The sequence below is a fragment of the Acanthochromis polyacanthus genome, chromosome 4 (assembly GCF_021347895.1).
Source record: "Acanthochromis polyacanthus isolate Apoly-LR-REF ecotype Palm Island chromosome 4, KAUST_Apoly_ChrSc, whole genome shotgun sequence".
In the NCBI taxonomy this organism is placed as follows: Eukaryota; Metazoa; Chordata; class Actinopteri; family Pomacentridae; genus Acanthochromis; species Acanthochromis polyacanthus.
The window spans coordinates 44,266,589-44,288,407 of record NC_067116.1 but is presented as its reverse complement, the minus strand read 5'-3'; the positions used below and the strand labels follow the sequence as shown (position 1 = coordinate 44,288,407).

Genomic DNA, 21,819 nt, shown 5'->3' with positions numbered 1-21,819 from the left:
CTCTTTTTGGTGTCATAAAAGCCTCTAAATTCACAGAAAAATGAGGACTTCCCCGCAGATGTCAGTCAGTTTAGAACTGACTGAGTGACAGTTTGAATCTTTCCTTTTAGATGTTGACAGAATAAGAGTTGTGCCTTTAACGAGACCAAGCAAACATAACGCTGGACCACAACCACGTTCAAACGTAGAATTCCAGATGCACAGAAACCAGCCGACAAACCTCAACGTCCCAGTTTGGTTTGTCCCCAAACATTACAGGAACCACAAATGAAAAAGCATCACAGGGCGGCGAGTTCCTTTAGAAACGATGAAAGCTTTATTTACAGGTTCAAATTTCATTTAGTTAACAAATATATACTATGTACATATTTGCAGAGTAAACAGCGTTTTTATTTACAACAATCGTTGGGATACAGTAACAGCGGGTCGGATCGGACGAGACGCGATATTTACACCCAGAAAACCAAAATAAAAGAGAAAGAATTGTACACGTCTTCAAGTGCACTCGGAGCGCACTCACAGCAAATTATTATAAATACTCATAAACATCTGAGGAGATGGAAGAGAGGGCTTTGATGTGACGATTAGACGTTTTGTGCCAACTTTAGAATTCCTCGGATCGAACCGTACGTTTGTTTTATTCAAGGTGAAGCTGCTCCAAACAGCTCCAGGATACATGAAGATTCATTTTCTGTCTACAGACTACAGCTGAGGTCTGAGCTGCTGCTTGGTCCACCGTACAAAACAACCGACGAGTACTGCATAGTTACAGAGGAGCTCCTCTCTCCTACAACCAGTTCAGGAGGGTCACGTCGGAGTCCTACAGCACGGAGAGATGCTCGGTATCAAATGTTTTTGGTCTTTTTCTACATTATATAATTTACAGTTTGAACACATTATCTTATAGCAACTGTTAAAACACTGACAGTAGAAAAACAACAAGAAAAAAAAGACTCAGTTTAAGGTCACTTTAGCTCCAAACAGTCGGTGAGGATTAACGAGCTCAGTTAGGGACCGGAGAAGCCCTTAGAAACAGTCCTGCTTCCACAAACTGATGCAGCACGTCAGCAAAAGGACTCCGCTCGCGTCTATATGCGCAGATTCACGACAAGCAGGTGACTTACAGACTTTCGATTTACAAATATTTCCTCAGGGGAACGAGAGGGTTTGTTAAAAAACTTCCTCTGCTGCGCTACAGAAAGACTCGATAAGGCAGAAAATGAACGATCGGTAAACCGGTAAGAAGGAAAAGCAGCCGTTAGAGGATCAGTTTACAAAAACATGGTCGTATACAGCAGTTGAAAGAGACATTCGAAGAAGAAAATAGGTCCAGAGGGGGGGATGCTGAGACACCAACACAACTCAACTCAAAGAGGCACTTAAACAGAACGTGGAGAGTCTGCGGTCCGGCTACGTTAACGGGCTTCTGTCTGGAAGTGATTCAGCAGCAGCAGGAAGGAGTGGAGCGTGTAGCCGAGCAGATGTTTTCATGGCGGTAAATGCTCTGAAGATAACCGATGAAGAGACGAGACGAACCTCGGGTGGTTTCTCAGGAAGGAAAACGGGCTGGAGGATACGTAAGGCTCAAATCCAGCATTTCAGTTGTGTCCCATAATGCGATTTCTAAAAAAACATCAAGTCAGGCCTTCTGGGTCCCACCTGCGTACTATATTTATACATTCTAGGGCTGCAACTAACGACGCGGCGACTAATCGTCTGAGCACGATACGTCATCAAAAGCGGAAGTGAGCGTGCAATGCAACAGAAATCTGCGTCTGACGGGAGCGCGGAACACAGACGGACATCTGTGCTGCATCGTGCATACATAATACCGGGCTTTGCCAAAGTTCTGTTACACGGTTTCATGATCTTTAGAGACGTTTACATGTCGAAGTGAAAAATTCCATTAAACAAACTGAAAGTTCTACCTTATAGGCAGGTGTCATTAATACAATTTTTTTCTCTGGTGAAGTTGTATCAAGATGGAAGTCAAAAGAGTTGAGATATCTGCTCTCCTTCATGCTGGCCACAACCAGTCTGACAGAGCCAAGCAGCTGAACATCAGCCGGATGACCGTCCACAGAGTCATGGAGAGGCTGAAGAATGGTGAAGACCTGAAAGACGGTCATCCGGCTGATGTTCAGCACAAAGGAGAGCAGATATCTCAACTATTTTGACTTCCATCTTGATACAACTTCACCGGAAAACAAATCTGTATTAATGACACCTGCCTATAAGGTAGAACTTTCAGTTTGTTTAATGGAATTTTTCACTCCGACATGTAAACGTCTCTAAAGATCATGAAACCGTGTAACAGAACTTTGGCAAAGCCCGGTATATCCACGATGCAGCGCCTGTGTCTGATTGAAGTTATGTGTGATAAAATGCTACTATATGGCTCTAAATGGAGTTTAAAACAACCACTAAGAATTATTTGCGCTGTGATGTGATCCCATTCACTGTTGTCTTAAATGCAACACACCAAGTTTGACTGTTATTCGTCCTGTTGGTTATGTAGAATGTTTTTTCCATTTCTCTTGTGAACAGATTTCGGAGATTCTTCCAATATTTCGATAATTTGGTTAATCGATATAGATTTGTGCTAGTTATGACCTCTCCAGGTTGGGCAGTTGGGCCAGAAGATAATATGATGATGTTTTCAGGTAGACTCTCAATTCACAATTCTCTCCGCTGATTTAGTAGAAGTCATGCGATAACATCATCAGTAGCTTTGCAAATGGTCTTATTTTTGCATATTATCATCGGCGCTGCATCGTGCATACATAATACATGCAGGATGCAGCGCCGATGTCCGTCCGTGTTCCGCGCTCTGGTTGGACGGTGATTTCTGTTGCATTGCGCGCTCACTTCCACATTTGATGACGTATCGTGCTCAGACGATTCGTCGCCGCGTCGTTAGTTGCAGCCCTAATAGCATGTATTTTCAGCTTTTTAAATTCCAAAAGACGCCAGCTCTGTTTTATTAAACGGGACACAGACGGACGCTCGTGTCGCACAACGCAGCTCCAAAAGCTGAGCAGCTGGCAGTGAAAAGACAGAATTAAAACACACTCAGTCGCTGCGAACAAAAAATCTCCCGCAAGGACAGTTTCTGTGCAGCCTGCTTGAGATGCAGATAATCATCATACAGTACAGAGGCGGGACGCGGTGATTGGACAGTCACAAACTAAACCATTTCAATCATCAACACTTTAAATATTAAAACAGATTTGCGTCTCCTGCTTTCTCCTACATAATGTATTGCCGTATTCACATTCACATTTCTATTTGTGCTTTTACAATAACGTTAGATTCTCTTTACACACTGTTAAAACTTTTTTTCTCTACACGCTGTCGAGAACATTTACAATTCTGAACGCTCCTTTCTCTTCTGATCAAACGTTTCCACACAATAAATAACTAAGGAGGCAGAAAGTTTCATATAATATCTGAACTCAGCGCAGTGGGAAAGACTAACTGTTAAAGTGATGACTCTCAGCTTTAAATGTGCCGTTTTCTATCCATATTGGGTGAATAATATTGGATTTATTGAATGCATAGTAGCTAAAAAAAGGCCGTTTTGCAGCACATACAGTCAAGCTGGGTAAGTTACCTGACTTTAACCCAGCTAGCTTGTGTTGCATTTAGACCAGACTACAATCTGCAAGTCTGTAAACAAGCAAGAACTGGACGAAACTCAAGACTCCAGCCAGTTTTCTTTACATTTAAGGCAAGTTTGCAAACCGCCATAATAGGAGGGTTTGTAAAGAAATGAGCTAATCCCTTCATATGGATGCAAAAGCCCTAAAATTAAAGCTAAAAGTCACCACTTGAACCTCATAGTTTCATTCTAAAGCCAACACAGTGAGTCAAATCCCAAACTGCACTGTCTTGACTCCATCTGCTCTTCTATTGCAATTTCATATATATTTACCGATTCGACACAAAGTTTAACGACCTCCTTCTGCTGCAGGTGGGTGTGAGTTAAAGTCCACAGAGGAACAATGAGCGTAGCAGCATCCGTGGACTTTAAGATGCTTACAGATGACACGGTCCATCCCGTCGTCCTCCAGCTGGCGGCGACCAAAGGACCAGTCCAGGAGGAGAGAGCTGAGAATAGACGGTGTGAAGGTTTACCGAGGCCGGGCTTGTGTTTAAAAATAAACAAAATAAATTGCATCACCACCACGTTTGAAGCTGAAGCAGATTCAGCGCACGAATGAAAAACAGAAGCGAGGACAAGCTGCTCAGCTGAGAGGTAATACTGGGACTGAAGGCATCACAGGGTTGCAGTTGGCACGTCAGCTGGTGGAAGCCCGGGCGGCGAGAGGTCGGCCGGAGTCGACTGAAGGGGAGGATCGGGAATTAAACTGAGCTAGAAGTTGTAGTTTTAACATCGGAGCGGGAAGTTCGTCAGGAGAGGCCGTCTCTTTTGGCCCTCTTGTCGGAAATCAGCGTGAGCGCGTTGGCCGTGTCCTTCAGCAGAGCGTCGAAGATGCTGTCGGCCAGCTGCATCTTCACAAACAGCTCGTCCTCGTCGTAGTTCACCCACTGGGCCTCCTCCTCGTGGAGCTCCTGGACCTGAGACACACAAACAGAGTAAATAACGGAAGAACGGAGACAGTCAGCTGTTCACAATGTAGGTAATTAACATGATGAGCAAAAACTATCCGTCCATCCGTCATCTATACACCGCTTAATCCTCATCAGGATCACTGGGAGTTGGAGTCTATCCCAGCTGACTTATGGTGAAGGCAGGGGACACCTGGGCAGGTAACAGCTACACACACACACACACACACACACACACACACACACCCTCTGCAGCTCAGACAAAGAACAGAGTAACAGGAGGGTTTTGTAAACATGAGACTTGAGATAGAAATCTGAATGTACCTGCATTCATTGTGAGATAGAGACACACGCATTGCGCGCACACACACACACACACACACACACACACACACACACACACACACACACACACACACACACACACACACACACACACACACACACACACACACACACACACACACACACACACACACACACACACACACACACACACACGCCTACACGTAATTAACCTCAGCTTGTTTTTGGACTGTGGGAAGAAGCTGGAGAACCTGGAGAAAACCCACACATGCACAAGAAGAACATTCAAACTCCATGCAGAAAGATCCCAGATCGCGAACCGGGGATTTTCCAGCTGTGAGACAACAGTGCTAACCACTTATCCACTGTGCATCCATCCATCCATCCATCCATCCATCCATCCATTCTCTATACACCGCTTTATCCTCACTAGGGTCATGGGGGGTGCTGGAGTCTATCCCAGCTGACTCAGGTGAAGGCAGGGGACACCCTGGACAGGTCACCAGTCTGTCACAGGGCTACATATACAGACACACAATCACACTCACATTCACACCTACGGACAGTTTAGAGTAACCAATTAACCTCAGCATGTTTTTGGACTGTGGGAGGAAGCCGGAGTACCCGGAGAAAACCCACGCATGCACAGGAAGAACATGCAAACTCCATGCAGAAAGATCCCAGGCCGGGATTTGAACCGGGGATCTTCTTGCTGCAAGGCCAAAGTGCTAACCACTAGGCCACTGTGCAGCCCAGGTAAAAACTAAACATTCTCTTTTAGCCACTTAGCCCATAATTTCCATACGTTCTAACATAAAGCTAGTTCTTCAGCTAAAACTTGCTCATTATGTTTTAAGACTCTGTTACATCAACCAAATAATGTTCCTTTTTTGCACCTTGGGCTGGTCATCGCCTCACATAACCTATAATAACCGTTTTTTGTTTTTTTTTCAAATTTAAAAACAGTTTCCTAAATGAATAAAATTACTTTTTATTGCTAAATGTACATTTACTTTTTCTTCTGCCTCTTTGCAAAGAAGCTCTCCAGCACTGTTTTTTGTTTTTTATTAACTTTGCCAGACGTTAGATTGACGGCTTCATTTAACGGCTGGGTCTGAAAACTGACAGAACCAAGCGCAGGAAACACGCACAGATAAGTGACGGGGAGGAAATCTAGTCATTTTTCAAAATAAAATACCCTGCAGAGTCTGGCAGAAATAAAACAGAAAGTTTTTATTCTTTCTGTGCGTTACGAAATGAATCTGGTGGCTGGGGACCACAGATATAAAACATGAACATTTTTAATTCTCAATCTATGTTTTTAACCTCCAGACATCAAAAATATGAACATTTTTCAAACTGTTTTTGCCATTTAGAGGAAATAATTGAAACAGTTTGATCAATAAGAGGACAAAAACATTTTCGAACTGTCATTGACTTTTCTTCTCTGTCATATGCTGTTCCAACGCAAATATTAACAAAATCAATGATTAAAATCACAAAAATTCCTCAAAAAGACAACATATTATTCTATTCTTTGTGACTCAGCTGTGACCAAAAGTCATGTGATAAAAATGCAGCTCGTGTTTACACCGAGCAAACAGGAGACAAGTATGGAAGAACAAATTACATAAGTAGTAAAATAATAGACTCATCCTTTTTACCAGTATTAGTAACGACTGTGGGCATTTGGAAAAACGTTGTACATGTAAATTACAAGTCTGTATATTTTCGTAAAATGAATAATGAAGGAAATTTAGCTTGTTTTTTTTTTTTCTTATGGATTTTAGGCATTAGATTAGCTGTTCGGTGGCGGTAAGATAAAAATGTAAGCCCTGATGTTGTAAACTGGTTGTTCTGCGACGTACCAGTATGTGGTCGACTTTGTCCCGCTTCTTTCTGCCAAATTTGAGCATCTTCTGCCAGTCCGTCTTCTGGTTCTGATCTTTGGTCAGACCGTAAAGTTTCAGCACTTCTGCTGCGATGAATTCCTGTCAGACAAGAAAGAACAAAAGCGTCACGTTGTGTGTAAAAGACAGGACGATGCATTTAGGTGACTGTAATTCCATAAGATTTGATCATAACCGGGCTGAGGGAGTAAAACTTCCAACTTTGTTTACAGTTAACAAATCAGAAAGCAGCCACTGAAAGCATCCGGACAGTTAAACTCCATTAGGTTCATGAGATGATTGCAGAAAATGCTGGTAAACTGGTAGCGGAAGGACAGAAAAAACACTTTTAGCACAACTCTTTACGAATACATTTGACAATAAATAAGCTCGGACGTAGTTTTCAGACGGGAAAGCAAAGAGATGTAAGCCAAGAGAAAAGGCCCAGCTTTGTTTGTTTGCTCAAAGAAAGTCACTCTATCATCAAAAAACCCAATGATCCGTCCACTGCAGTTTGGTGTAAATTCAAAAACAGATTGAGAGCAAAGGGCGCACATGCAGCCCCACAAATACCAGCGGCAGATTAGAGCACATAATTGGGAGCAAAATGGAGTAAAACAGGTGAGAAACAGCAGAAAAAAACCACCTCAGAGATGAACGACAACTACCAGATATAACTCAGTTCACAGATGAAAACAGAACCAACGAGGACAGGGACAGACTGTGAGTGATGACAGAGGAAACCATTCATGAGCTCAAAGAAGAAGAAAGCTACGATTCATTTCGTAAAAAAAAGCACAACAACAAAGCTTCTGCAGATTTGTGCCATTTCGTTGTGAGTTCAAACTCGACTAGATTTGAACGTAGAAAGTCTCAGCTGTTACTTTTCACAACTTGAGGGTGAAGTTATTGATCTATTACTGACAGAACCAATAACTCTACAGCGTACAGAGGAAATCTGGATGCAAATGTACAAACAAAGTATTGTAAAAAGGCGGTTTATTCAGTAAAAACAAAAACGCTTTCTCTTCCTGTTGATGATGATTGTCCTGCAGAACAGTACCTGGATTTTGGTGACGTCTCCCGGTGTCTTGACTCTGTGAAAGGAGGAAGACTTGACTCGTCGCGGTTTCAACCACTGAGGCTGATCAGTATTGGGGTCTTCAGCATAAATGTCCTGAAGTATCTCCCACGTCAGATCATACACAGCCTACAGAAAGAACACAACGAGATAAGAGTGCTTTAATATGTACTGTTTACTAAAAGTGACACTAAAGCTCAAGTTTTAAGACTGAGGATAAGGCTCCTCTGGTTGAGTAGCTCCAAGTTAGGTGAATGAGTGAGATGATGCGTCCACAATATTTACACCTTAGCAGGCTCAGTATTTTCATCTAAAGCAGGGATTTTATTGTTTTAGCCAATCAGAGTCAGAATTCAAAGCTTTAAGTGCATACAAAACATCAAATGAACTTGGTTTCTGTTGGTGTCACTCTAGGAATAAGGAAAAGAGAACAATAAAGTACCTAAACAGAAAAAAATTAAATACATATATACACGTTTTAGGACACTGTCTCATTCAAATAAAGTAGAACCTGTCCTCCTTCTGACAGGGGGTGTATTTCATCATATGGATGTGATCAGGGCAGGACTCTGATCATACATGTAAAGCTTCAGGCAGATTGGAGCATGTTCAGGGCATTTACACAGCATTTGACATTTCACAGCAAAGGATCAAAATTCCAGAGGCTGCCACGGACACGCCCTTTGACTTTGGAAAAAGATTTTAATAACTTTGGATCATTAAGGCCTCCTGTATGTACTGGCCCAATTTGAGGTGAATTGGAGTTTCCCCCTAGGAGGAGTTTGCTCTAGAAAGAAATGAAAAATGGGCAAAATCTGACATTCAACGCAAAATAGCTCACTTCCTGTTGGGTTTGGAATGTGGCTGTCACTGACTTTTTTGTTCAGCCTGATGTGCTGCACATGTGTACCAAATTTGGTAGATACACCCCCTGTCAAAGGTTGTAGGACAGGTTCTACTTTATTTGAATGAGAAAGTGTCCTAAAACTTTTGACGGGGGGTTTAGATATTTACATATCCAGAAAAGAAGAAAGCCAGTGAAAACTATCGTACCTGATAAGGCAGACCGCAAAAGGCTTTCATATCAAAAAAAACTGAGGAGGTTTGGCTGCTTAAGGGCAACCGTGACAAAGTTCTCTGTGATGGGCAGAGCTCACCTAGCTAACCTAGCTAACCTTAGGTTAGCTAACCCTAACTCTTCAATGTGAGATGAGGGATGCTAAGATTCATAAAAGCAAACTTATTAAGCTTTGTAAGCAAGTACTGTAAGCTGCATCTCCTAAATTTAAAAAGAAGAAAAGCTTTGCACATACATAAGCCGCACCTGAATATAATCCAGAGGTGTCCACGCTGTAAAAAGGGGTACACTCCCTGTCAAAAGTTTTAGGAGACTTTCTCATTCAAATAAAGTAGAACCTGGACGTGATACATACACTTTGAAGGGTTTCAAGTTTCTATTTTTTACCTTTTTGTAGCTGCGGATGGAGAGCGCCTCCTGGTCCTGGCTTCCAGCCTCTTTGCCCAGATACTCTTGAGAAGGTTGAGGGTTTGACAGTTGTGTAAGGGTCGGTGCTCCATCCTTCCCCAGGTCACAGCTGTCCCAGATCTCCTGTGTGGCTGCGAAGACCATCTTCTCCACCTCAGAGGATGAGTGGGGCACCACCATGGCAGGCTGCTCAGGGAGTTTAGGAGGCAGGGGTAGAGGCAGCTCAGGTCTGGGTGGAGTCTTGACCTGCTGCTCCCCACCTGAAGATGAAACCATCCCCCCCATGGCTGGGCCGGCTGACGCGTCTCCTCTTCCTCCCCCCAGCCTTTCCTCTTCCTCTTTCTCTTTGAGTCTTTGCTGTTCCCTGCGTGAGCTGAGTCCAAAGTCCTCGTCAAACCAGTCCTGGTCGTCACCTAGCTCATCGAGCAGCTCGCGGCTCAGTTCCAGCTCTGCCAGTCGCTTGGCCAGCTCTTCTTGGCCACTGGCCCCCAACACTGGACTCTCCTGTTGTGAAAAGAACAAAAAAATGTGAATACTTTCAGATTAGAAAATATCATAAATAACAATCTCCTTGCATTATTACAGGACAAGTCTAATTAATAATCAGGATTTTACACTTTAATCTGCTAGCTTTCTTACTAATGTTTCAGATGCAAAGGCTTTCAGCAAAGACCAAGAAATTCAATAGTGTGTAAACATAAAGTTGGACTTTGGCTGCACACATCCCTAAAGCAAGAGTTCTAGAGGTCAGATAAACAAGAACTGTTTGTCAGTGATTTGATACGATCATGGTCTGGGCTTCCTGACAGAAGAAATTCTAAAGTCCAATCAATCATTGCGTAAAACGGCGTCAAAACATTAAAAAACTGTCTGCTGACTTTTGGCCGACCAAAAACATGGAAACAAAATGGTATTTTGGTGTAAAACTTTCGACAGCACGTACATCAGGAATCAGACATAGACTCACAGGTCGGTTGCACAGTTCTGGAGAAGACAGTTCCTCTTTTTCCGCAGGCAGAAAGAAGGGCAGGCCATCTTTTTGTTCCACTGAAGGCATCCACTCTTCTTTAATCGTTTCTCCAAACAGGCCACCGTTCATTTGGTTGGCAGCTTCAATCTTCTGCTCTTTTGCCTTTTTAATTTCAGCAAACTGCGTCATGGTGTCTTTCACGAAGCCGTTGAGGAGCTTGTCTGCGAATGTGTCCAGCAAACCTCTGTCCGTCTCTTCTCTCTTATCATCCCTGATATCTGTGGTGAGATCAACAGGAGGAAGGTGGCTTTTTGAGTCTAAATCTTCTCTCTCAACTAGGCTCTTAATTTCCTTCCTGCTCTGCTTCACAAAGTCTCCTTTATCCATGTCAGATATGATCAGATTGTGAGATGCGTCTTCAAAATCCAACATTATGTCCCTTGTGTTGCCATTAGAAACTGGATGCTTGGACTCCTTGTGATGCTGTGAATTGAGGTGGGATTTGGCCGTTTGTGGAGCCTGGCTCTTGTGATGAGACTCATTTGTAACCTTTTTATCTTCAGCTTTGGTGTCTTTACGAGATGTCTGTTCATTTCTGTCCTCCAGATTAGCTTGTTGTTGGGAGTTGTCCTCATGCGCTTTGCGTTTACTCTCACCTTTATCCGGCGAGTCATCGAAGAACGAGTCCTCGTCCTCTGTGGTATCTGTGTAGAGCTCAAACTTGTCGGGGAGGTGAGAGATTTTGTCTGGAGGAGCAAAGATACCGTGGCTCTCCACACATTCAAAGTAAACCACCCCATCGTAAGTACCGTTGTTGCTCCCTTCAGACTTGTCCAGCTCCACCCCAGCCCAGAAGCCATTGGCAAAGCTGGTTGGACCTTTGAATCTGAGAGTGCCGGGCTGAACGCCACCAACAAGAACCCGGTCTCCAATGTTAAAGCTCGGCATTTCATCTTCAAGAGGAGAAAGAGGTGGTGGAGTAATGCTCGTGTTGTCATGTTGGAAATCCTCTGTCTTCTTCAGGAGATCTAACAGTCTTTCAGATTGGCGGCTAGCTTCACTTGCATCAGAACGGTAACTCAGCTCCTCAGCTATTTCCTCATCGACGACCTCATCAGACGCAGCTCTGCTGGAGGAGTCCTTTCTTGAAACCTTGATTTCAGTGGGGGAAACTGAAACGTGAGAGTCAAGCTTGGAACTACGATGCACCTCTCTGGGTGAAGAATCCACTGACGACTCGAAGTCATCGTGATAACCATCTGCAACGGGAGAAGCCTCATTATCCTTGATGGGAGCCTCTTTGTTTGAAGAGAAGGGACCTTCACTGGAGGAAGAGCTGAAGGCTGGATGTGGTGAGGTTTGGAGGTCAACGGGAGCTGAAATTGGTTGTTGAGAGTCAATAAGATTTGACTTTCCAGATTGCTCTCCTTCAGATATTTCCCCCTTCTTCATTTGTTCATCCTGTTCTATGCCAACAGATTGAGAACGCTGTTCTTCATCCAAGGAGGAGGAAACGTGTTTAGATGTAGACAACCTCTCCTGGACATTAGGTCTGTCTTCCTTTTCTAGTTTGAAAAGGTGCTGAGAGCTTTCATCCTCAACCCTGGAGCTCATCTCTACGTCCAGCTCTTCTTGAATATCAGATCTAAGATCAGACACAATGTTCTCATCCGCAGATTCCATTTTGTCTTCTTTTGAATGAGGTCTTAGAAGAGCTTTTGTGGACAGACTGCTGCTCTCTTCTGGGCTCCCATGTGCTGCCACAGTCGGAGTGACTGTTTGTGGTTCGTCATCAGAGAAATCTTCAGGCACTGAAGTGGATCTACTGCAGTCTGGAGGACGGGCATCTACCACAATAGGAAGGAATCACATTATTGAAACATTTCTGTCACAAAACATTTTGAATAAACACTGCACGTCTTAGTTATGATGAATATAAGCAACTTACCGCGATGAATTTGTGTCCTTTCAGAGTCTGAGATTTTGCTGGTTTCAGACCTAAGAAAGAAAGATTTAGTTTAAAATATATTTACACTTTCAAACATTCACCAGAATATCGTTTTTCATCTGTGTCTGGTACCTGTTTGGAGGTGGTTTAATATAGGACTGCTCTAAAATGGAGCTGGAATCTTTGATCTGGGAGTTGGTGTCAGGTGTTGAATCTGGCTCCTTGTTCAGTTCTGCTTTGGTTTTCTCTATAAAGTTGTTATAGTTCTGAAATGAAAACGGGTGAATAAAAGTAAAGATATGAAGATATACTCAAACAACATGTGGACAGATGCACAAACACAGACACACTAAAAAACACAAAGTCATCTAGGTTTGTTTGGATGTTCAGAATGTGTCTTGGACATCTGAACCAACCGCCTATAAGGTGGCAGATATTTACCTCCAGCTGTTTCAGCAGGCTGGCCTCCTGCGCCTTCAGCCGCTCCTTGTTCCGCTTCTTCTGCTCTTTCTTCAGCTGGTAGGCCATAAACTTACGTTTTCTGAGTTCTTCCTTCAGGGCTTTGATTCGACTCTCTATGTCACTCTGGTCTGAAATGGTTTCTGAAAGCAAAATTCAAAGATAAATCACACCTAGAATGTGACCCCAGTGCCAAAACTCTGATTAACAAAGATTAATCCAACTTTTAGCTCCACACAAACTCAGACCCAGTCCTTTGGGGATTACTGTACATTTTCTTTACGAAGAATGTGTAAAGTTCATCTTTCTAAACACAATGAACAATGAGCATTACAAAGATTACAGGTTTAAACAGTGGCCTGAAAATGAACAAAACACATTCAGCTACAATACCAAGCCAGCAAAACCATTCTCGCTTGTGCCACAACCAAGTGTAATGCACAGTGTTTCCTCCAGCTATCACACAGCTAAGCAGGTTAGGCATCAGAGAAGTGCTTGCATAATGTATTCCTGGCAGAATCGCATTATGTCTGACTATACAGTGCCAGCAATATAGCTGCATTATGTCCACTCTGCTTTACTGCTTCCATCTTCTCTGAGAACTATCTGGAACTGCTTTAACTCCATATACGCTACATACTGTGTGTGTGTGTGTGTGTGTGTTGTACGTCAAAAACTCACCAGTCTGCGTGACCATGGGAGGGTCAGTGGGCTGAGTGCAGGCCTGGTTGGGTGTCCGGGAGGTGGAACGGACCTGCATCTTGGTTTTACTGCTGGCATCTGAAGAAGAGGCAGCAGGGCTGTGGCTGCCTTTGAGAGGAGAAGACTGGAAAGACCAGACAGGAGGAGGAGGAAGGACGGAAAGAGGGAGGAATATTACTTCAGGACATGACATCACAGTCGGGCAAATTGATCAGAGGTACGCTTACATTAATATTTTACATAAATCAACTAATGCCCTTTCCATGTTCCTCACCCAGTACAAAGTGAAGCAACAACAAACAATTATGGCGTGCTCTTTTACTGTAAATTCCAGCTTTCTACATGAGAGCTTGTTTTGGAGCAGCTAGGGATGTTAATGATGATTTATTATTAAAATATAGCACCATTCCTACTTCAGTTATCAAATCTTTGGTACAATTTCTACTTGACCATCTCCGATTTGTCTGAGATAGTTGGAAAATTTCAGCTTGACAGGTAATTTTTCTGTTTTTAAAAGAAAAACCGCCGGCTGACTCATGCAGAGAGTACTGTGGGAGTTTAGCTACCAATGGGCCACCATGACAAAGACTTCTGTGGGGGTTAATGGCTTCTGGCCAGAGCTCATTTATTCAAGATAAAGGTTTGCAAAGAGAGTGTACTTGTAGCTGAGTGTGCTTTTATTGGGAATATCGCGTGTCTGTGATTAAACATAGCTAAATCAGTGTACGGTATGACGTTGATTGTTTGACTGATAACACTGATGAATTAGGAAAACTCTAAACACTGAAATACAAAAGCAAAAGACATCCACAGTTCTGCATACATTTCTGCCTGGTGACTGTGACTCTGAGGTAAAGTCCTGGGTGTAATTGGCAGGGCTGCTCTGGACCGAAGCCAAAGGTGTTTCAGCGACTGAAGCAGGTTGTGTCGAGGAAGGACTTCTCAGTTGTTGGGATCCCTCTGTGTGGATACTGGACTCAGGTGTCGCTGAGGAACAGTCGCCCTCACTCACATACTCTGAAAGTTAAACACATTACCTCTGGGTCATTATATTTGCTTTGACCTTCCCAAAGCACACACTGTGCCACAAACCACATTTCAAACAAACAGAATCCTGCAGCTGCACCTTTCTCGCTGTCAGTTCGGGGCTCTGAGCTTCGGTGGTGACTGTGGCGGGAGCTAATATCAGAGACGTCCTTTTCCTGACTCTCTGACATTTTTAGATCCTTGTCCCGAGGCGTGTTCTGGTCCCACACAGCCAGGGCCTCCTTCTCCATCCGCCGGACCTCTGCCTCCTCCTGGTCCAGCCGCTGTTTCCACTGCAGCAGCTCTTCGGCATGGTGACGCCTCTGCATCAGCTGCTGCTCTCGCTTGGTCAGGAACCTGCAGAGGTGGGCGATGAGAATGAAAGGGAAAAGAACCGAGGGATGAGGAGGAAGTGGGAGAATAAATTAAAGTGGGAGATGTAGATGATGGGTGAGGAGATGGATGAAGGTAACGGAGATGAGGGCAACGACAGGAAGAAGAACAAGTGGTGAGAGAAAAGAGGAGGAGGAAAAAGACATCAGGTATAAGAAAAGGTTAATCATGACCGCGCAAGAGCAAACAGACCCAAATCACCTGGACATCCAGTTATTACTGCAAACTCACCTCAAACCTCTGAGCCAACACACACTCGCACACAAGCAAACACACATCTGACACATGCCTAGAATTATCATCCATGTATAGAAATGCACAAGTACCCATCAAATAAAAAAAGTAATGAAATGTCACTCAGGAGAAAAGAGGAGCAGAGAAATAATAGTGAAGATGTCAGATTCATGCATCAGACTCAAACCCAGGTCTTGGACGTTGAGCAAAGTCTCACGCACACCTCAAACATATTTAGCAACACGTCTCTATGAGCGTCCCGTTCATATAACCTGAACATTGTGCAATAAAGATAACACTAAAATACATGGGTTCTGCTGTTTTGCACAACCAAAAGGTGTGTAATTCTACAAACCAACTTGCATCCAAATCTCTGCAGCTGTCTGGTGTAGCTGTGTTGTAATGGTATCTCCCACAGCTATGGGTGCCATTACAGTGCAGTATTATTTAGCCTTGATCTAATTTGGAGGCCTTTCTCTTGACCTAATGTAAACTGATGACAGCCCAGATGCTCAAGAACGAGACTGTGGGGGTTTTAAGTACCTTCCCAAACTCTATTACAGCCAGTGACCATCTGTACTTATTATCCCATCCTAAGCAACAGTTACATAATAAAGAAGCAAGTTAAGATTTACTGGGCTCATTAAAGAGACAGACCACTCCATGTCTGGTCTATTCTCTGCAAAAATCCTTTACGCTCATGCCATACTGCGGTTTCTTCTCAAAGCGTTTTATGTACGTAAATGGGCTGCAGCTGCCTGGCCAGAATGAGCTGCACTGCAATTTTTTTGTAGTTCATTACGAGAGGCAAGACCAGGGTTTCTGCAGAAATCAGACAGTAAAATTTAATGCTTTTTAATGCTATACTGGAAAAATTTTAATGCCACAACCGTGAACTCAACAAATTACACGGTTTTGTTTTTTGTAAAAGATGATTTTTAGATAATAAACACGCTCCGCTTAAAACATCCCCCGCCTTATATATAGTGCCTCTAAGTGCAAGAAATAATAATATATACTGGACGATACAGCTACAAAATGATACATCTTCACTACAAATCAGGTCAAGGTCATACATCCAAAAAGGCAGATCTACATTATGCACAGGTGGTGTGGGTGCAATATGCATGAAATACTTCAGGTAGTTTCTGACATATGCTCCAGAAACAGAATCAAAAAATATTTAAAGTGCCTCACAATGACCTTGAAAATCAGGTCAAGGTCATGCACCCCAAGAGGCACATCTATACTATATAGAGATGGTCTGGGTGCAATATGAATGAAATCCCTCAAGTAGTTTCAGAAATATGCTCCGGAAACGAAATGTGGACGTACGGACGGACGTGCCCACGCCAATACCCCCTTTATACGGCCGGCGAGGGATAAAAACTGTCCCTACATTTCACTATTTCTGAATCCAGAAACCACCCTTGACCACCCACAGGCTGCAGTCATTCTCTGAAATCCACGTTTTCTAGACATTTTTGCTGGAATCTGCATTTCTCCATTTCCCAGCTCTCCTCCACCTGGTCCAGCCTGCCGGCTACTTTTAAAACATGCAGTTTTTGGCAACTGTACCCGACCGGCCAGAACAATTATCGCAGTGCTTTGGCATGTTTATGCAGATGCACATATCTGACAGATCGCAGTCTATAATTTCTATTATTACTGTCAAATATTTTTCTTGAAAACTGCAGAAAGATTTTTTTAATGCCACTGAGAATCAAATTTACTGATTTTTAATGCCATTTAAGGCCTTAATTTTCACAAAATGAACTTAACCCTTTACGCTTCAGTGCGTAGGAATTTGCATAGGAATTTCAAGAACGTCCGACGGATGCAAACACGATTATACAAACACTATACGCCGATGGAAGGCTTAGATTCTCATGAATCCGCCGGTATAAACCACTTTCAGATGCGATTACCACAGCGGGTGAGAAAAACACATTTGTCCGACAAAAACGAATATTCATCCATCCGTTCTCTATACACGGCTTCAACGCACACAGCGCGACTCACATTTCTGGGTTCATTATTACACACAGAAAAAAAGATTCCACAAAAAACGGCCATAATCCAACCTTTTACATCCAGATGACACAAGCCAGTAAACTATTTTATCCAAAACATGTCCTGAAGTCGGTATAAAATCCACGAATCGGTCGTTTTCAAGGAAATGCACCTCGTGATGCCCGTCCAATATTCCCCGTATTTTTCGTCATTTTTTTAAAATTTAAAAATAGAATATTAGCGATTTTTTTGTACAGAAAACGGCTGGAATTGACTGCAGCTTAAAGGGTTAACGACTATTAATGCTTTTTAACGTCCTGCAGAAACCCTGAAGACATATAAAGGGAAAGAGTTGCAAAATCAACACCACTGAAATTAGTGAAATCCCAGCTTTGAGTCTGAGATTTCCATCCAGCAAGGAATGCTGCTAATAAATAAGCATAACCTTTAACAATCATGATGCTAATCCAATTTCCTCTCATTTTTATTGTAATTCAAACAGTGATTAAAACTGAATTCAACACAAATCTGTCAAAAGGCTAGCTTATTTCTATCAAGCAGCTTTCCTTGGGCACTTTTCAATCATTAATTTAAGCCCCATTCTGGAAGTTAAAAACCTCTTAAAATCCCACAGAAAACCTCAAACAGACCAGCACATCCAGCCACTCATCATCCATCATCCCACCCTGACGAGGTCCCAGTGCCAGTGGATGAACACAAGCATGTTCCATGGGGTGGGGGGTGGAGGTGAGGCAGGGCGGGGCAGGGCTAGGGTGGAGAGGTGAAGAGCACTGTACAGTACCTGGCCAACTGGTTGTAGATAAAGAGCTGGAATTTAGGGTGGAGGTTGGGAAGACAGACACTGAGGGAGGCCCAGTGGTGGGCCGTGAACACAGAGAAGAAGTAGTGGACAGGAGAACAGTGTCTACAACACACAAGCACGCAACAGACAAAGTCAAAAGAGCCACGCAGACATGGGTATGGACGTGTACAACACACACACACACACACACACACACACACATACATTCACATGTAATGTAAAAAAACACAAGCGACACAGAGGGAAAAGACAAGTAGAGAGAAAGGGAGAGAGTGATATGAGAAAATGTGGTTTTATTGCACCCAGCGTGTCAGTCTGTCAGGGTTCTGTTAGAGATGTGCTTTCCAATGAACATTTAACTTTGGCGTGTGAGCATCTGGTTTGCTTTGGGAGTTGGTTCGGGTTTAATCATCCTCAAACCTACTTATAGAGGGAGTTAAATGACAGATTTATCAGGAACCCTGACTGATAAACAGTTAATGTGAGGAAACACCCTCAGATGAAGTGATTACAGCTTTGTTTTTGGGTTACTTTGAGCTGCATATATCGGTGCAGCTATGATTACCAGAGCAGTGATTATCACAGAGACACATGATAGCTTATCCAAATTATTACAATATGACGAGCAAGCCGCTACATGCAGGATCGGACCCAAATATGCAAAATTTTCTTCTTAGTCACATGTTCCTAATTGTTTTATTTTGCAAAGATGACCTAAATCTAATTGTGGTGACTCTGAAACTCATAATGTAATAACATTAATGGGAACACACTGCATTAAACTGTACTGACGGTTGTGTTGTCAAAAGTTGTAGGACGTTTTCTCATTCATTTGAATGAGAAAACGTCCTAAAACTTTTGACAGGTGGTGTACATGTAGATAAATCTAACCCTGAAAATGGCTAAAACGCTACCGCGGAAGATTGCCGAAGCCAAATTATAAATCCTAAACCCCAGAACAATTAGCACACTTGTTTGAGCTTCCCGATCACGAGAGGCTCTGCAATCACCTGACCAAAGCTGCTAGTGAAGCCTAAAACCTCAGAGGATCTACAGCAACTCCAAACCTGTCGTGATCACAGAAGGAAGTAACAGAAGCGATGGCACGCACAGCCTATGTTTGTCTCATCCGTAAGTGAATGCTCATATGGTGACAGTCATGTAGAATTCTAGTGGGACTGTCTGTCTTTCAAACATTTCAGGCTGCATTAGGACTGCTGCAGACAAATCAAGTTAAAGGGGTGTTGTTGTAGAGCGTGTGGATGCTCGTCTAGTCTAGAGGGAGAGCAGAATGGAGCATGCTTATCTTCACATCCCCCAGCACTTCTAACTGAAAGAGAAAGATGGCATGCACTAATACTGCTGTTACCTTCAACTAGGTTTATTGCTAGTTAAAGTGGAGACTTCAGGGATACAGGATTTGTAAATGTCTGAATTTTATATCTCTGGTAATTTGTCAATAAGCTGAGAGAGCCCAGTTAGCACATAAAAATGAAATTAAGCTCTTTACTTTTCATCCATGTGAGAGCGCATCTTCTTGAGCTTCTGCATGATGCTGCTGGTCTCACTTCCTGAGATGGAGAGCGAAGGGGAGGGGCTGCGGATGTCATCAGGGTGCCTCATGCTGGGCGAGGCTGGCTCAGACTCTGGGAGCTCCGACACCGGAGTCTCCTGGAGGACGGACGGTGAGACCAGTAATTAGGAAAGACAAACAAAAAAGACGAACTTAGCAGCATGTTCAGCTAAGTTTACGTGTTAACCCTTTAGGCGCCCGAGTTTTTTTCAATACGATATTCAGTTTTTATATCATTTTTTCAAAAGGTTTTAACTTGAAAATGTTTGGAGATAAAGGCAAACTGTAAATGAGAAAAATCATCAGTATGACCCAAAGTTTGCAATGGGAGTAAATTCACTCATCTAATTTGCATATTATGACGTCATCAGGCATCGGACATACGGATTACTTAACTTTACTGGTTTAGCGGTCAAGATGGGATTGTTTGGCTCAGAATTTGTCAGATCCCTGTCTCCACGATACCCAACAGGCTTATAAAAATGTCTGATCCACTTGTGAAACTCTTCCTCATCTGTCAAGCAAACCCAGCCATCATCATCGTCATTTACGACGGGGCCGTGAACGCCACTGCGGCCTCCACCGTTATTACCGGTGCATTTTCTCCCGTGTCTGCTGCTATTTCCGCGGTTTTTTGCGTCCCCGCTATCCCCCTCACCATTAGCGGTGTTTTAACCACCCCTGCTGCACCCACCACGTCCCTTCCTGCCCCCCCGAAGCAAAGCATCGGCTCCAGTATGTGCTGCTCGTGGACTGTCATGGCGCACCGACCTGCTGCCGTTACGCACAGACGCAGCGGCACTTTCTGTCTCACTGGACGACTGAACATCTTCATCAGAGGGTGAATATTCCTCTTCAGAATCTGAGTAAGCCATTATTTGACAAAGTACTTTGTCAGCGTTGACCAGACCTCTCGGTACGGTGAGTTTTCTCGCTCTAAAATGCGCCGTCTTGTGCTCTGTTACGCTCCGACAACGAGTCTCGTTTCCTCGGTTTCCAAACTCCATAAACTGCTAAACTTGGAATGAAAACACGCCCACAAATGATGCTCAGATTGACGTTCCAGATGTCCGCCATCTCCTGGTATAAAGTAGTAACTGCATGAGGCACTATATTTGAAGCTGTGGCTTGCTATGTTCAGCAATGTTGCTTGTCGCAATATTGCGACTTTGGCGCTTAAAGGGTTAATACTTAAAGCCTTTCAAGCCTATTTGTTCTTCCGTGTAAACGCTGAAGGTTAGCAGTGGCCGCGCTACTTACAGGTGGAGCTTCAACCCCAGCACACTTCAGTCGCTCCTTCAGTCTGAGTGTTGAGTTTCTCATCCGCTCAATCTCCTCCTGCTGCTTCAGCAACAACTGCCTTTCCTTCCGTGCTGCTTTGTTGGCCTCCTGAAGTCGCTTGATCTCAGCCTGAGAGAATTAGCATGGTGGGAGAAAAGTCAGAAATCGAGATCACAGCAAACCCCAAAGCTCACCTACGAGTTACGGTCAATACCTGCTCCTGCTGTAGTTTCATCAGAAGTCCTCTCTGCTTCTTCCTGATTGGAGGCATTTTGTCATCCTCTCCCTTGTCTCTCAGCTTCTTCTTCTGATGCTCCAACCATGCCAGCTCCGTTCTGGTCTTCTCTTTGAGGGCTTTCTGGCGAAGGTGCAGCAGAGAGCTCTGGTGCTGCAGTCTGACCTCCTCGTCCTTCATGTACTGACGCACCATGTCCATAGTGAACTGGGAGAAGCTCTCCTGTCCACCAGAAAAGGTTATATCCTGGGGATGTAGGAGGACACAGGTGAGTCAGGACTGAGTTAAAGGTAGAGGGTAAAATAATTGTGTAAATACAACAAAAAAGGGACATAAGCCACATGCTAAATATAGAACATCTACACAAAACATTACAGAATTTAAAAAACTAATTGTATTGTCAGTCACAACCAGCTTCAAACGCAAACACTGACTTAAAAGTGTTTCAGCTGCCCAGTGTTTGGAAAACCGTGCTGCCGTCTCACCTTTACAGTATTGTGCAACCCCGACCCTGAAACCAGCGTTGTGTTGTGATTGGCTCCGTCGTCCTCCGATTCCTCGTGGTGCCGAGACTTTTTCTCCAGAGTTCCACGGCGGTGAGCCTCGGACGGCAAGAGAGACCGGAAGGAACGTTCTTCTATCTCGTCCTCTGTCATGGACTCATCGAACTTGAGTGAGTACTCTGTGGCCACTGAAGTACTGTCAGCTGGGGAGTCAGAGAAAAGATCAGTGTGGAATTATGACGATGTTAATAATAAATAACAACGCTAATTCCATCCATCCGTTATCTATACACTGCTGAATCCTCAGTAGGGTCGCAGCTGACTT

General features: G+C 43.6%; 1 protein-coding gene across 2 annotated transcripts in view; it reads right to left on the bottom strand.

Moving 5' to 3' along the window:
- Nucleotides 1-293: 293 nt before the first annotated feature.
- Nucleotides 294-21,819, bottom strand: part of cep350 (centrosomal protein 350) — a 48,571-nt gene continuing 27,045 nt past the window's right edge. Inside the window, exons 23-38 of one of the 2 annotated variants that reach the window (XM_051947187.1) lie at nucleotides 21,477-21,697; nucleotides 20,971-21,237; nucleotides 20,736-20,885; nucleotides 19,413-19,573; nucleotides 17,882-18,004; nucleotides 14,540-14,796; nucleotides 14,237-14,430; nucleotides 13,393-13,537; nucleotides 12,694-12,854; nucleotides 12,385-12,518; nucleotides 12,253-12,302; nucleotides 10,302-12,151; nucleotides 9,314-9,838; nucleotides 7,831-7,977; nucleotides 6,747-6,869; nucleotides 294-4,581 (exon numbers count right to left, since the gene is read on the bottom strand). In XM_051947187.1, coding sequence (XP_051803147.1) covers nucleotides 4,414-4,581; nucleotides 6,747-6,869; nucleotides 7,831-7,977; nucleotides 9,314-9,838; nucleotides 10,302-12,151; nucleotides 12,253-12,302; nucleotides 12,385-12,518; nucleotides 12,694-12,854; nucleotides 13,393-13,537; nucleotides 14,237-14,430; nucleotides 14,540-14,796; nucleotides 17,882-18,004; nucleotides 19,413-19,573; nucleotides 20,736-20,885; nucleotides 20,971-21,237; nucleotides 21,477-21,697 — 4,676 coding nt within the window. In that variant the 3' untranslated portion in view covers nucleotides 294-4,413. The remainder of the gene's footprint in view (nucleotides 4,582-6,746; nucleotides 6,870-7,830; nucleotides 7,978-9,313; nucleotides 9,839-10,301; nucleotides 12,152-12,252; nucleotides 12,303-12,384; nucleotides 12,519-12,693; nucleotides 12,855-13,392; nucleotides 13,538-14,236; nucleotides 14,431-14,539; nucleotides 14,797-17,881; nucleotides 18,005-19,412; nucleotides 19,574-20,735; nucleotides 20,886-20,970; nucleotides 21,238-21,476; nucleotides 21,698-21,819) is intronic. The other variant, XM_051947188.1, reaches the window with a different exon arrangement.